The sequence below is a fragment of the Anas platyrhynchos genome, chromosome 4 (assembly GCF_047663525.1).
Source record: "Anas platyrhynchos isolate ZD024472 breed Pekin duck chromosome 4, IASCAAS_PekinDuck_T2T, whole genome shotgun sequence".
NCBI classification, from domain to species: Eukaryota; Metazoa; Chordata; class Aves; order Anseriformes; family Anatidae; genus Anas; species Anas platyrhynchos.
This window is the reverse complement of record NC_092590.1, coordinates 17,953,188-17,969,542: the sequence shown is the minus strand read 5'-3', so window position 1 is coordinate 17,969,542 and position 16,355 is coordinate 17,953,188. Positions and strand designations below refer to the sequence as shown.

General features: G+C 39.8%; 2 protein-coding genes across 3 annotated transcripts in view; one reads left to right on the top strand and one right to left on the bottom strand.

Moving 5' to 3' along the window:
- UBA6 (ubiquitin like modifier activating enzyme 6) overlaps positions 1–4,378 on the top strand; it is a 31,510-nt gene extending 27,132 nt beyond the window's left edge. For both annotated transcript variants that reach the window (XM_038178214.2, XM_038178213.2), the window contains 3 exons: positions 609–696; positions 1,057–1,151; positions 3,460–4,378. In XM_038178214.2, the coding sequence (XP_038034142.1) occupies positions 609–696; positions 1,057–1,151; positions 3,460–3,595 (319 nt within the window). In that variant the 3' untranslated portion in view covers positions 3,596–4,378. The remainder of the gene's footprint in view (positions 1–608; positions 697–1,056; positions 1,152–3,459) is intronic.
- A 2,343-nt stretch (positions 4,379–6,721) lies between these two features.
- On the bottom strand, positions 6,722–15,213 carry STAP1 (signal transducing adaptor family member 1). Its single transcript, XM_005011809.6, has 8 exons — positions 14,948–15,213; positions 12,648–12,719; positions 12,025–12,138; positions 11,291–11,347; positions 9,904–10,088; positions 9,151–9,279; positions 8,433–8,502; positions 6,722–7,272 (listed from the first exon to the last, which is right to left on the bottom strand). The coding sequence occupies exons 1-8, from the start codon at positions 15,068–15,070 to the stop codon at positions 7,072–7,074; spliced, it is 951 nt and encodes a 316-aa protein (XP_005011866.2). The 5' UTR covers positions 15,071–15,213; the 3' UTR covers positions 6,722–7,071.
- Between the last annotated feature and the right edge of the window lie 1,142 nt (positions 15,214–16,355).

Sequence of the window (16,355 nt, the reverse complement as noted above, 5' to 3'; positions counted from 1 at the left end):
TAATGGATCCAAAGTTCATGGTCATACTCCAGTTAAAAAATACAGATATTCAAGGTTGGTTATTTTCGTTCTTTAAACTTGGAAGATGATAGCAAACACAAAATTATTCATCAAGTTCTATTAGCCATATACTGCTGCCAAGGATGTCCCATAATACATCACTCAATTTCCTGTGTGGAAATGCAGCTCATACACTCTTCTGTCCTAATTTTAAAGCTAGTGGTTTTGAGGGCTTAGTTTTGTTTTCAGTGGAAGCTGTTGGTAGCTAGGCTCTAAAAATCTAGACGAGATAGATATGCAGCACAGTTATTAATAAATATCCTGTCTGCTCAGACTCGATACACTTCTGTATCTTGGTCAATACAAAACCTATTTTTCAGTAGGTCTGAAAACTCAGTAAATTCATTGCCAGATATTATGTTTACTCAGTTATAGCTTTGTGTCTTGTGCTTAGCCAGGTGAAAGGGCTGGAGAAATGGCAGGAGACAGGGAAGAGATTTTTGCTTAAGATAAAACAGCAAGTGACTAGAAGAGAGAGCAATTCTTCAATATATGTTTAAAAGAAATGTCTGTTCTAAACTAACACCATATTTCTCTCTTTAAAACAGAAATGGGATATCATTTACAATCTGGGACAGGTGGACAATTTATGGAAAAGAGGATTTTACACTGTTGGACTTCATAAACGCTGTCAGAGTAAGATATCTGTTGTACTGAGTTAAGGAAAGATGAGAGGAAAGCATTTTCTTGTTTTGGGTTGTTGACTTTTTTTTTTTGACCTTGTCAAATTGTTGTTTAAATCAGAATAATTCTAGAAAGAATTTCAATGGGAGCTTAAATCTGTAAGTTCACACATCCAAGTTTATTTTCAAATTCTTTAATTCCATTTGTTTAAATGTATCTTAATAAAACTTCTGTCAACATCCATGTATTATCTCATTTTCTGTTTGGAATCCTATGGTTCTCAACAATTAGCTGTAGTAGTAACTGTAGTTGTGTCTGCTGGGTTATGCAGCTGGCATAGTCCTTTAATACATTCTAATTTGTGAATTCCAGGAGAAATATGGAATTGAACCAACTATGGTTGTACAAGGAGTCAAAATGCTGTATGTTCCCGTGATGCCAGGTCATATTAAAAGATTAAAGCTGACGTAAGTATAACTGGAAAATGGATCTAGGGATGTGAATGCACCTACAAACTATGTTCACTGGCTGTATCATAAGAATGTGTGTCTGACAGCAGTATTTTCTCCCAAAGTGGTTTCTAGTTGTTTATATTTGGGAAAGAAAAAAGGTACTTTGTTCCTTCAAAAAAAAAAAAAAAAGTGAATTAATTCTTGTGGTGAATTAACTTCTGTGCTAAGGACAGGAGACTTAGAAAATGCAACTCTAATGACTCTAACTGATGAATGGCAGAATGAGAAACCCAAAGAAGTCTGACAGTAACTTTTTGGAGACAGAATATAGCTTGGTTTAAGCAAAACAATACTAAGTGATCCTTTCTAAACAGGCTTAAAACTAATGGTGATATTTAGCAACTTAGTTCTGAAAGTAGGGGAAGACATCCAGGAAGGAGTTAATGTGTTGGTTGCAAGCTGAGATTAATGGTAGTCTGTTCAGTCTGTGGTAATTCCTTGAGATTCTAGTTTACTTTAGGCCTTTTAAAAATGAAGTTCACAAGACTTTGCTAGTGATGCTTACTGACAGGACATCAGGGTATAACAAACTAGAAACTTGAGAGGGTGGGAGTACAGGCCATTATTATTATTTTTTGATTGATAGACCTTTGCAAAGGAATAGCCAGATCTGACTCAAGTTTAATTTTACTTTTACGTGTCGATTGAACTTCTGTAGCTCCAAACTTGTCCATCGCAACTCCTCTGAAGTGTTTGTAGGTCAGTGCTCACAAATAAGTATTGATCAGTAATCTGCTAGTAGGTAACTTTACGGAAAGTATTACTTGTGTGAGAAAATTCCAGGGAGAGAAGAGTCTATGTTGGTGCTGCCTGTAGGGTGCCTGGCATACCAAGATGTGGATTTATAGCCCACCTCGGAATGATTGTTTATATTCCTTCTCCTACAGCTGTATAAATCATTTTGAGTGAGTGGAGTTTGTAATAAAGTCAAAGGCCTGCTTTGAAGCTGCCTCTGTGTAAAGATCAAGATTTTCCATTAACCCTGAGACTGTTCAAGCTTTCCATGTAGTTACAGCTTGTGGGGTTCTGTTACAAGCAGTCCCAAAAGCTTTAAAAGATACGTGCACAGCAAATTCAGGTCTTGCTTGCAGGTTTTTTTTCTTAAGGTGTTTAAAATCTTGCTATATTAGGACAACAAGCGTTTCAAAATGCTGTTTCAGAATTACAGCACTGACTGGAAGCATAGTCCTTAGGTGCAGGTTTTAGAGACGTTTATTCACCTTGCTCTGTACTTTGAGGATTCCTCATGCAAATGGATGTGATGTCAGTATCTCTGCTAAGAAGAGTCTAATGCTTTGTGTTCTTGCAAAGGAACAAGTACTTTTGGGGAAAAGCAGCTTTTTGTCCTGTGTGCTAAGGCTTGGCCAGAAGTAAAATCCTTCTCTGAAGTGTCCTGTGAGGAATAGAAATAAATGTGTTCCTCAAGCCTCCTAGCATTTGAGCTGGCCTCGTGAACCAGTGCTCCAAGTTGGAGGAAAAAAAAAAAGATTGTTTTGAGACATCCAGAGATATGCAATGAAAGTGAGGTTGATGGAAGTAATTATTGTGCAATTTAAGTCTCCAAGGTGCAGCTATTGCTTATTGCTGTAATAGGACTCCAGAGGGCAAAGAGGGGAAGTAGTACTGAAACGTGACGTGATTACCTTGTTAAAGCTTGCTTTGCTGTCCCTGAAGAATAAGTCCTAGTTCTTTTCCGTTTCTCCCCCTCATAGCTCTTCACTTTCAAAATTCAAGGACTTGGAAAGTCGGTAGAATTGTTAGAATTCAGTAGAATTGCTTTCTATGAGAACTGCATATCTGGTGTCTGCATTGGAGGGGGTCTGCCTAATGAAGTCTTAAAACCAGCCATTATTGGTAGACCAAGAATTTGGTCCTACTTCATGACCAAATTTCTGCACAGAAAGCTACTTTTATCTTGTGCCTTAATAGGATGCCAAAGACAAATCACGTGGGTGAGGAATCCCGTGTCCATTTTCTCTTGTCATTTCTTCTGAGTGCTTGTTAGTGAGCAATGGCATAGCTCACTAGCAGGCTGAGGACTGTGTCAAAAGTAGTAGAATAAAGCCATTTGCTATAGCTCAGACAGGAAGAACCTGTGTATCTATTTGTGTCCCTTGTTAAAAGGAAGCTCCTTCTCCATTTTAATGTGGTTTCTGGTATGTTGGGCTTCATTGCTGGTAGTGAAATTTCTCCTAGTCTGACTCTGAATTCCCATCGTCAATCCTTCTTCTGTTACCTCAATAAACTGTTTGTTTCTTTGTAGGATGCAAAAGCTTGTGAAGCCATCTGCTGATAAAAAGTATGTGGATTTGACGGTATCATTTGCTCCAGAGACTGATGGAGATGAAGACTTGCCAGGGCCACCAGTGAGATACTACTTTGTTCAGGAAGACAATTGATGGTAGAGGTGCAAAAGTCACTCCAGGACCATTTGTTTTGAAAGGAGTGTGCTAATTTTCAGCTATTAAAGATGGTACTATATATTTCTTTTTGGTGAAGCCTTAATTAAAACAAATGGTGAAAGTCAGTTGCTTTGCACTGAAGACAAACTGGACTTGTTTCATCTCCTGTTACCTTCAAATCTGTTTACTCAAGGGAGGATTGGTCACTCCATGAGATGGAATGTCCAGTACAGTCCTTACCTTAAAGACAAGATTTGTTTTAAGTTGTGGGGAGCTGAAGAAAGCGAGAAGAACGGTGAACGTAACAAATTGTCCCCATGTGCAAATTAAGCACTGCTTAGAGAAGATTGCAAAAACTGGGGAAACTGCCATTTTATGATATTCCTGTCAAATCCATTTCACGTGTTATTTTCTTCTCAAATGAGAATTTCAATCTTGCCATCTACACGAGGGATAATCCATCCAAAATGTTTAGACTTCCACTTAAAAACAGATGAGCTGCTCTGTTGTGTTGTTGGTGCTCTCTTCTGAACTGTACGTGATGCTGTGTGTCAGAGCAGCTGTCTTAATGTCAGTCTCCACATGGAAACAGAGGGAGGCAGGTCTTGAACAGGTATAAAAATTGTCATAGCTCCCCTGAAGTCAAGACACCTGGAATTGTTCATTATCTGCACTAAGACTGTTCTCTGGGGAATACTGCAATATGGGGAAAGTGGAACCCTATCGGAGAGCTGAGTTAACACTTTCAACAATAAAACTTTGCCTTCAAGAAAGAGAAAATGGTCAGTGTGGTTGAGCCTTTCTGCCCTTACCAAATTGAGAGTGCTGTAGCAAGAGATGACTTTGAAAGGAGGTAAAGGCAAATGGCTACAGATGTTTGTCACAGCAAGCACTGTTTCCTCAGCTGCTCCTTCTGGTACCATTTCCTCACAGTGGATGGTTATGCTGTACATCTGTCCACAGCATGGGTCTGAGTTGCACTGAGGTTTTTCAGTTACTGGGGTATCTAAGTATAAAGAATCTGCTTATTGGAAATAATGAGCGACTTGCTTTGCTCTGTGTTGAGGCAGAGGTGGAAGCATCTGTAACAACACCTTATCTTCTCTGTCATTTAAACCATGGGTAGTGTAGCTCATAGTCCATGTAGCTGAGGGAGGGTGGGTTGGTTTTTTTGGTATTCCCCAGTGATGCTAGTGAAGTGGGGTTTAAAAAAAAAAAAGCTACAAACTGGAAAACCTTTTAATGTTTTTAAGCTTTAGAGACAGTGAATGCCCATCTCTAAATCCTGTGGTTGTTGCAAAAGGTATTGACTACTTCACTGTTTATCCTTGATTATCCTTTGTTAAGATTTAGGAATATCTTCATGTTTAATGAACATCATTGGTTAGGAATTTTACCCTTTTCTCCCCCCCTTCTCAGATAGTTGTAGTCAGGAACAATAGCTATTAGGCTGGGCACTTAAACACCAAGATGTATGGAACTGAATAGCTGGAATCAACAGAATTATTTCAGTATATGGGATTTGCCCTTACATACAGGATGCCTTCTGTAAAGGTGTATATAGTTTTACAGTCAGTGTAGCTTATAGATATTTTCTAGATTATTAATAGTGCTTTTTAAACTACCTAACTTATTCCTTTTTTTTAAGAACTTCTTATAAGATTTTTTTTTTCTGAAACAGGAAGAAGGATTACTACATTTACTGTGTAGAGAAGGCACAAACAGACAGTAAGTTTTCACTTCTAAATAACAACCAAAAAATATTTCCACGTGGCAGTATTAGAATCTAAACTGAAATCAGTAATTAGTACTAAGGATGTCTTACTTGAACATTTAGGTTAAATGAAGAGCACTGTCACCTCTCACAGTTGTAAGCTGCAAAAGAAATTTTCAGTAAGTATGCTCTGGTGCATTAGCGCGGTATTAACATGCTTCTGCTTTTGAAGTAAGCAGCGTAGAAAAATAGTGTTAGTCTCACTACTTTGCTAGAAGGCCATCTGACGGCCCTCAGGGTTTAAAATCCATTTTCAGATACAAGTAACAGAATGGCTCTTGCTAATGACAATACATACAGCTTTGTGAGCACCTTGCCAAAAATTCCAGGTAGAGGATGGCAAGTATCAGGGCCAGAACTGACAGATACGGCTGTATCCCTGTACCGTTCTTACTGTGCGTATCTGGTGGATGCATGTCTGTTCTACAGGTGGGTTCCTCTCAGTTTAACAGTTGGTGATAGAAAAAAAAAAAATGCAAAACAGGTCTATAAATGTTTTTAGCTGACCTTTTTAAGATTTTCTGGATATAAGTTAACCTAGAGAACACTTCACAAGTAGTTAGTAAGAGGACTTCATATGGAAGAACTGTGCATGTCAAGTGGCTATTAAAGTTGTTTTTCATGTTTTCAAGTTTTCTGAATCCCTGATGCAGAGGGTAAATGTGTTGATGTTGGAGCTTGTGTAGAGGGGAGTGAGCAGATCTGGCATGAATTTGTGTTTGATACAGTCCATTTTTCAGTTTAGTGTTGCTTTTTTCCCCAAAGTCCCAGCAGGTGCTCAGCAGGATCACGCTGAAAGGGCTCAGCTCAGGCTGGGCAAGTGAGCTTTGGGCTGGGGAGATTTGCTGGTCTTCCAGATCTCCAGTACGGCCAGTACAGTGCTAGCAGTGCAGAGGTTTGTTGCACCACCTGGAATTTCAGAACTGCTTTTTGGCTTTGTAATGAAAGCTTGTGTGTGCCTAGGATTTTTTGACGCTATGTTCTCATGCAGCAGCTAGAGCTAGCCATCTCCCTGCAGCAATGAAGAACCAGCTGCCTTTCTGCTAGAACATGCCAAATACCTTTCCTTCAAAATGTTTTTCTTTGCAAGAGCAGGTGATTTGCAGAGATTAAATTTTGTATCGGCATTAAAGATCTTTCTCATTCATGCATAGTCTGCTCAAAATTTCCCTTCATTTCTTACATTGAATTAATTACTTCCTAAATAGTTGCAGGAATGTTCCTGCATGCAAAACTAGGCATTTAGCACCCGGCTCTGTCTCTTTAATGCTTGGAGTAGGGAGGATTCTGTGTCAAGATCATACTACTCTTAACAAGGCTGTTCTGACAGATATGGCCTCCTTGATAGATTTAGGAGTAAGAAGTACACGTTTCCATCTATTTATCTCCATTTTCAAAATATATATGGTAAATATGTGAACATTTATTTTAAAAAGTGCTATTCAAGAATAATGACTGCATAGAAAGAAAACTGGCACCAGTTTCTACCAATGCTGAAACACCCGTGCCACCTCATCACAATCTCTTGCATCCTAAAATAACACAGGTTTCAGCTAGGCAATGTTTATATGTACATCTGGCTTGTATCAGAGGTAAAGGCTTTAGGTAAGTTCACATTCTTAACCTTTCCTTGTATCTTTGGAAATATTGTGGCTAGTTGTTTGAAGAAAGGAACTGAATTTCAGCATGGGAAATGCTTTCAGCTTAGCTGTAATAGTGGAGTTCCTGTAAGCTCCTCCTTGTGCCTCTGTCCTTCAGCAGGGCTTCTCTGTGTTTTGCTTTCAGAACTGTGGGCCGTCCGCAGAGCATTGTGGCATGCCCCCATGACAAATGGTTTCAGGTTTCCTTGGGTTTGGGTCACAAAGTAATTGATGACATCCTGAAGACTTGCAAGTGACACCTGTTTCACAGAAAAACAAAACAAACAAATAGAAAACACCAAACAAAACATACTGCATGCGTTAGAGAGAGAATACATTTTGAAAACATGCTGGTAGGCTGGTGTGCCTAGCAATGTTCTCTGAACGACTGGTACTGGATTTGCATCTAGCATTTCGATGCAGTGAAATCTACGTCTACGTCTAGGACAGCTCCCTGCAACATATGGTAATGTTTTTATCATCGAATTACAGAATGATTTGGGTTGGAAGGGACCTTAAAGATGATCCAATTCCACTCCCCTGCCATGGGCAGGGACAGCTCCCACCAGACCAGGTTACCCAAAGCCCCATCCAGCCTGGCCTTGGGCACCTGCAGGGAAGGGACATCCACAGCTTCTCTGGGCAGCCTGTGCCAGGGCCTCAGCACCCTCACAGTAAAGAAATTTTTCCTTATATCTACTATAAATCTACCTTTTTTTAGTTACGCTCCCTGACAAATGGTAAGGTCTCCCTGGAGCCTTCTCCAGGCTGATCCTCAAACATACAACTCCTTCCCTTCTAAAAAATGAGTAACAAACCAAAAAAGGTTTAGCTCTGTGCACTTTGATGCTTTTCAATGACTGCTGGTGCTCTTTCAGCAGGTAGTTTAGCAGCAAATGCTTTTTCAAATGGTTAGGATGTTTCTCAGGCCACTGGTTAAACAACTCTTAAGGAAAGTGGAAAAAATACTTAAAACCGAGTAATAAGGTCCATATGCACTTGATTGCACCTCAACTAAGTTAATTTTATTTCTCAGAGTTATGTGAAATGCACTTTGAACTTCCTCTAGCTGCAATAAGAGCTCACTTCTCAGACTTATTACTGAAGGCTGAATTACGGGGAAAAAGAAAAAGCAATCTTGAGTGTTTTGTGGTTGCTGGTGGTTTGATTATATTTTCAGTAGAAGAGAAGAGGTTGTGGGTACTTTTTCCTCTTCTAATTTTAGTTTTTTTTTTTCTGTAGATTGGTTAGCCTAATAGAGGCAAAAGACTAAAGAAAGACAAGATGGGCTAAGGAGAGGTAAAATAGATACTTTCTCACAAATTATAGTTAGGAATTTACTGTAGCTTTTCTAACTTTCTATAAAGCAATATTTCTCACACCTTCTTAAGAATCTCTAAAAAGGGAATTGCTCACTTACCTTTCTTTCCAATTCAATAATGTAACTTGTTTCTTTAGACATCACTCTGTAGTGTTTTATGCATGGGACACTGAAAGGAAAGGAAATGACAGTTGATAAGCTGTTAGAAATGAAATAACTTATGATGTACCATTGCTGTCATGAATTCCTCTGCAGGAGCAATGGATGTGTTCTGTAATATCCCCAGAGCCTATTGAAGGTGTGTGGCAAGATGTGTTTTTTCTTATCATAATTTAGGAACACTGGGAATTGCAAATGTTGTTTCCTGGTGTCTCAGGTGACTCTTGTTCTGAAACTCTGCAAAGCTAAAATGGGGGCAATTCAGTTAAATTGTGGTGTGTTTCTAGTCCAAGTTACTGTTTGAAAATATTTCTTTCATTTTTCTTCATTTTACAAAGGGATACGGCCTGTTCCATTTTCATTCTGCACGAAGATTTCTTATGAGTTGGGTTTCATGGCTGGACAGCACCTGGGAAAGTGTTTTCCCAAGGACACTGGCTTTTGTTGGTGGATCTCTATTGCTTCTTTGTTTAATCTAACTGGCTTTGGGGGAGGAGAGAACTGGCAAGTTGGTCTCAGGCCCATGCCCTTCTTGCCCTGTTTGCCCTGTTCAGAATAGTCTGAAGGTGAGGAATATGCTTCACATGTCAACTTTGGGTATTATTAATTCAGCTTTTAATACAGTATGTACTAGTTGTGAAATATAGACTCAACCTACTTTGGCCCATGTCGGACAGTGATTGCATAGTTCTTGCTGTCGCTGCCAGGACGCAGGATCAAATTCCCACAGGAAGGATTCTTTTCCAACATCTCTATCGCTTCTTTCCGAGATACTGCATAGAAGCAGCTGCACAGATGGGAGGGAAGAAACGGCGTGAACGCAAGTTACACAAGTAAGGCTGTGTCATTCCAAGCTGTGCAAAGAGATGTGGTCTACCAGGCTGATGCTTCTTAACAGTGCTAGGCTCATCCGAGGTAATTAGCCATGACTGTCAAGGGGCATGACATCTGAAGGACTCCTGATGAATAATGCTATTACAGGAGCATAATTCAGGACAGCAATGCTCTGCCCTTCTCATAGAGAAAGTGGCACGTTTGTTCAGATAGATTGCTTTATGAACCCTTGCAAAAAAAAATGTGAGAAGAGCAACGTGGAATTACTTTGAAGGGTAATCAACATGTTCTCAGAAGGGCAGATTTACCAGTCTAACGTGGTTTTCTAAAAGGTTTATCAAGCGTAGCAATACACTACACTCAACCTTTGCAAAACAAAAGGCAGTATGGAAAAGCTGCAGGAGTAATCTTTCCCTTAAAAAATCTCTGAAAGGCTTTGAGGTAGATCTTGTTCATTTAATATTTTAAACCCCCTGTATAACAGTTGAATTTCAAACCTCTGTATGAAAACAATACTTGAAAAGAAGGGAAGGCTCCCTAGTCAGGTTGGGGTTTGCATACTTCTGTCAGAGCTTACGCTGGCATAGCAGTGGCTGTACTGCTGTTGTCCTTGCTGGGAAGGCTTTCGTGAAGGCTTTCTTTATTCAAGGACGCATTGGAATGGTCATCAAGCGTGATCCTTCTTTTCTTTTCTTTCTCTAGCACTTCGTGCATTCTCGTAAGTTGTTCAGGTAGCAATAACTCATCCGGTGGAACTGACAACTAAAAAGGAACAGCATAGTTAGAAATGAAAAGACTGGAGAAATGTGAGCAACTGTTTCTGTGCCATCACAGCAATCTCCAGAATGCAGCTGGCATGCAGAGCTCTTTCTTACCTGCTCAGTTTAAGCAAGTGTGATAATCTGGATGGTCTGGGTATGCTGCTTTGAATAAGACACTGCACACCTGTTTATGTTAAAATAGTGGGGCAAATACATCTGCATCGTGATTTACCAGATTAAAGTGGGAACAGTGTGAGCAACTGCAAAGTATCAGGGATTCCATACTGCAAAAGGCTACATAAATGCAACTTAATCTACTTCAGCTCAGTTCATCTTTTTGAGTGGTTCAGCTACACCAACAGAAAGTTATCTACGAAGAAACTTCCTTTATTTTCTACTGGTCATTATTAAAGAATATCTCGCTCTTTTCAAAGTGCGTTTAACTAAGATGTTTCATACAAGTAAGAATGAATATACATAAAATGATTATAGCACAGTTATTCCACAGTATTAGCAATCTTTTCTTAAACATGTAGATGACACCTAGGACTCCCCATGCATTAAGAAAGGGGAGAAAAGTGGTTTTGGCTATCTAAAGAGACAGAGAAATAAAGCCAGAGATAAAATGATCGAAATTAGTTACTTTGATTTTCAAACTATTACAGCTGGCAAAGTGCTGTGAGTTTTGACTGCTAGACCAATAAAAGGAGCCCCTGCTAGCTGTTCAGAATAATAGGGAAACATCAGATATGGTTCTCTCTTCCTAAGTGCCACATGAAAGCAGGGGAGGAGATTAAGACTTTTTTTCCCCAGTAGAATAAAACACAGAGCTCAAGGGGTTCTCTCAGGTGTGCAGTTGAGCCATTTCTTCATTTATTTCTTCCTCAAATGTTAAATAACTAAAGAAGTTGTTTCTCTCAGAGCAGGCTCCCTTTTTCACAGGTGCAGGAGATGGTCTTATGCTAGAAGTCTTTCCTCCCCAGACAGCAAACAGTGCATTGGGAGCTGTGTCTGATTAAATACCATGGCAGGTGAGCTGGGGTGAAATCAGTCTGAATTTTGCTCTCTTTGGGGGATGAGCAGGCAGGTTAGTGTGTGCAAGCACATTAGAAGCAAAGCTTTATGCCTGTGGAAGACAACTTGTTGCATGCACAAAGACCCCTCATACACACTTTGGACATCGAGAAAAAAAACCTTCTATACCTTTGCCACGGTGAGAATAAAACCCTTCCATTCTTTTCCATATTCACAGTTATCAGCCTGAGGGAACAGAGAGCAACAGCGTAAGAACAACTGCAGCAAACAAAGTGCAATAATTTCATGTTCATATAACTTTCATCCCTTTAGAAGTGCCTTGCCTGGAAATGAGCCTCCTGCCAAGCTACGTCAGTCACACCCTGAAGCATTGCACTTCCCCAGTTGCTCCAAGTTCAATTAGTGAGAGAGGATGGAGGTGGGGAGGAAATAAATCATGGGTTCTGTTGGAGTAAAAGGAGTAAGGTGTGTGGATCTAAATGGAAGGCCAAGCTAAGGAGGTAGGTGAGTCTCAACTGCAAATCCTTCAAGGTAGTCCCTGAGCTCTATAGTCTCTAGTATGGCTTTTTGATATTTTATTGCCCTTCTTGGTTTTACAGATGGCCTGAGCCTTTCAGGGGGATACTTCCGGACTTCTTTTGTGTATTTATTTTTTTTTTAGGTTCAATTCTTTGTTCACTTTATATTCTCAGATACTCCAGAGAAAACTGCCTAATGTCTTGAGGGGAAGTTTCCCTGGTGTTAAGTTCCTATGCACTGCTTCCCTCTTCGGCTGCCTTTTGGTGCCTGGCCACACCAAAGAAGGTAGCTCTACTCTCATGTCAGAGTGGAGCTCTGAATGTCTGTGACAGATGGGGTAACGCCCCAAGCAGCTTACAAATCATAACTTTCATTATTCTTACCTTCACTTCTAGTTCCTCATTTGACAATGTCAGGATGAACTGTGAAGAGTCGTTTTCATTTGGATAAATATTGGTTGCTGAGGTCAAAGCTGATATATCTAGCTTCTGTGAGTACTAAGGAAGCAAGAAAAGAAATAGCAGAAGTTGTAATTTTCACCCCAAATTTTCAGCCCAGATCTAGCTGCTCTTTGAAAAAATTTGTTTAGAAGAAAATGCATGGAAACTTTTTTTCTAGATCTTGGATTAAATTTCACTGACAGACATTTCAAAGCTCGGTCCCTTGTTTCTGCTTACAAAAGCTCTTTGCACCCACAACATGCCTTCTGGATTTTTCCCATCTTAGTCTTCATAAGTAACATTATGGAGCAATTCGAATACATTTGTAGCTTAGGTGCCAAAAAAATAATTCATTTTTGCTTTAATTAGGTGGATTAAAATGCTGTTGTTTGTTTCTCTTTTTTTTTCAGTCTTTCTGTTACAACTTTGAGTACTGTTTTCTGGACTGTGCAGGTGGGAGAGGGGAAAGGGCACAGAGAGGTGTCTTGGGTACATAGGGATTACTTCTTGAAAATAACCGATGCGGTTCACACAACGTGCAGTTACAAAGATAGCACACTACTCACTGTTGGTGCTTTCTTATCATCATAAAAGAAGAGCACAGTTCCTCTCAGTTCTGTCCAATACGCTCTAAATTCCTGTTACAAAGGAGGAAGTGTCAGTTTGTCAAGACAATCTTTTAGTTTTCACACAATGCTGAAAGTAAAAGAACTGCTGAGAAAAAATGTCACGTACTTTTAAACAGGTGTTTTAAAGATCATGTATGTATTTATTTTTGAAGTATTTTATGAGGGAAAAAAAAGTTATTTTTGATAGGTAGAAACAGAAAAAAGCTCTAGGCTTTTTTCTCTACTATCCTAATTTGGCATTGAATTAGAAAGCTTTCATTTTAATTAAATTAAATGTTTTTAGCATTTGTCAGGGGACTTAAAAGGGGTAAGGAATGGAAAAAAAAATGTATTTCCTTGAAGTGTCTATCTGCATATAATTTTGATCATGCCAGTTTACTTGCTATAGGGGCAGGATCGTGGATCTTGAGAGCAGTCTGACCTATTAACCGGACTTCCTGTATTCAAAGTGGCATTTTGCATGCTTTGTCTTTTAAGTTACATTGTGCTCATAGACCAACATCATGCCCAAGTAAGTATGACTGTCTGACTCTTCTTACTGTTCCCTAGTACAGTCATACCCAAGTAATGGGAAAGCCTTCTGTACATTTCTCCATCTTCTTGCGACCCTCATACCCCAAGAAGTGCAGCTGTTATGGGATGTGGAACTGGGAACGCAAACCTGTAACACAGAAGTTCTGTTCTAGTTTTCGGTTTCCTTACTTATTTTATGTTTGTGTTTGTTTTGTTTTGTTGGGGGATTTTCTTTGACACAAAGTTAGACATATTCACAAAAATGGAGAAAGAAGGAACTACTGAAGTCTACTAGGTCTCTAGGAACTAAAGTGAACAATTTTTTTCCTTAAGTATCCTGATGGCAGTCCTTGCTCCCTGTCCTGCTAGCTTCTAACTAGTCATTCTGGTGTTTTCTGACAAACTGCTGGTGTAAGATTCTCTACCATGTTTAGCCTCTGGACCCCAACCTCTGAGCGCTGCTGTGTGCTATTAAGGTGTAAATGCCCTTTTTAAACCCTCTGTCCCTAGCAAATTAATGAAGCCTGTGAATGCTCACTTGGTGTGGGGCTGGATGTTACGGGAAGGTTTTGAACCACACTTTATAATGTAGGCTTTCTGCTCTATGGAGATATAGTAGTAGTTGCCCAGTAGCATTTGTAATTGTTTCACAGCCTTTAATATATTTATTCTTGAGTGTCTGGTTTCTCATAAATGATAATACGACTTGCCCAGCCCACGTAAATCTCTTCAGATTGGTGTGTATTATTGTTGTGCCCTGTTACAACAAGGCAAAGCGTTGAATAATTTCTAGTGCTGCAGAAAAATTAACAGCAAGATTATTAGTCTACTTTTGTTTCTTTGTTTTTGTTCCTGTTTTCCGTGGTACCTGTTTGTTCCTGTGTTTGTGAACCACAGTGCTATTTTGGTCTCCTGATTATATCTACCTCTAGCACAGCATAACTCATATTTCTTTTCTACTTTCTGCATCTGCACCTACAGAGATTTGAGTGTAGGTATGGTTAGGGTAAAAATCGCTTTGTAACACTAAGTATAGGGATTGTCATTATCAAGTGCTAAAAAAGGGTGATCAGCTTAATATAGGGTCATGCTCTGAACATACACGATAGTAATAGTACAGATAAAAGCATTCTGGCATTTATACGTTTGTGTCTTTTTAATAATAAAATCCTGGGATAAAATTAAAAAAAAAAAAACAACACTCTTTTGTTTCCAAGCTAGTCTACCTATGTGAAATCATCAGCTCATACCAACAAGAGAAAACAGATGCTGTGTAGCTCATATATACTTCAGGTGGCGTGTCCCTGAAGATTTCAGGATGCATTCAGTAAACAGATCGTGCATTGGAGCAATATAACCATGTCACGGTGTTTAAAAATATTGCATTAGCTTTTCACTGTGCTGGTAGCTATGAAATCAGTCAAAATCAATCCAAGTTTCAACAGGTATATGATTATAATATTATAATTATGGTTGTTATAATGGGATCCTAGAGATATTGACGGTTACCTTACATAATTTATTTTCCTTTTTTTTTTCCCCACGAGTAATATGAACAGAAACAAACAAAAGCACAAATTAAGCTGCTATCACTATTTCAGTGCACCTATTTGCATCAGCCAGCACCGAGAAACATTTGCCACCACCATCATCAACAGATACGCAGCGATAATATTTTGAGGAAATATTTAAACGTATCTGCTATCTGGGACCATGCACCTTACCTGGGATTTCATGTGCCGGACTGACAGGTAACCTTGGAAGTACAGCGGCAGACCCGTGATCCTCTGTCTCTCCTGGGAGATTCGCCGGGGAGCTGGCTGAGGAGTTTGTACAGGCTGCTCCATGCTTCTTCTCAGTATCTTGTGGTTATCAGATGTGCTGGTGGTGGTTGTTTGTTTTTTTTTTTTTCTTGTTGCCTCCCCACGCCTGTTGTTCTCCCCTGCTCTTCGTCAGCCAGAGAGCTCATACTGGTGACGGGGGCAAAGAAAGCAGCGCCTCTAAGAGGAAGTCTCAGTGCTTGCTTTTAGGTCAGCAGATGCCCTGCTTGGTGTGCAATCGTCGGGGGAACCAGATCGAGTGGATTAAAATGGACCTTTTTTAGTGAGCTGTACGAGACTGTGCTGCTCAGTTTGCCCAAGGGTAAGCGTTCAGAGGATGAGCACGCTGGTACAAAATTGCATTGCTACTGTGAGGGATGTCACCAGGACGTGGTGACAGAACAGCCTGATTTTTATGACTTGTCATCAGCTACATGCAGGCTGGGAAAGCTGTGCTTTTAGATCCTTTCCAAGTGTTATTTATTTTTTTTCTCTGTGAAAATACGTTTTAATGTTGAGGCTATGAAATTAGAGTTGGAATTTCTTTAGGAAATGGGATGCCAAAAGTGATATTGGAAATAAACCTGCTTATGCTTGTTTGTAGCTGTCAAGGATAAATCAACTTTCTAACGTGCACATAGGAAAAGGTTTTTCTTTGTGAAACAGCTGATAATACGGAAGTCTTTAAACACAGTGTGAAGGGAGATGGTAGTTCAGGAGTGAAACGTTGGTAAATGAGGGGTGAACTTTCCATCAATTTCCCAGAGCTGTGATGTTTAACTTTGTTTCTGGCCTTCCTGCAGGGTTCAGAACAAATAGGGATGGCAGGACTCAGCGTTTTGGTGTTTGCTGCTGCCAAAACCGAGGCAAGCAAACACCAAATCCATGTTTTGTTTTTTTTTTTTTTGGTGGGCTACTTTGTGCTTTGTGACCTTTTTTTGTTCCTCAGCTGCATATATGTGTAAGATGAGTATGTAATCATCCCGTAAGGTGAGCTATGGTGGATCGTACAGCTGCTGACCAGCTATAGCAGAAGACGGGGGTCTGAAAGTAGTTGTGTGATTTCTGAGTCTTAAAGTAACTGTATGATTTCTAAGTGTGGCAGGGGACAGGTCCATGTTCTCAGGTTTTGGCTAGAAGTTGGCAGATCTTTGTCCACTTGTGCTTTGTTGGCAGAACTTGACTTTGCCATTGCGTGATGCAGAAAAACCGCTGGAAAAGGGTTACCTGCGCCTTCCCTGGGGAAGGCTGACAACAAGGCAGCGCTCAGCCAGCCGTTCACTAATGTGTGGTAAAAAACCATCACGTTAAA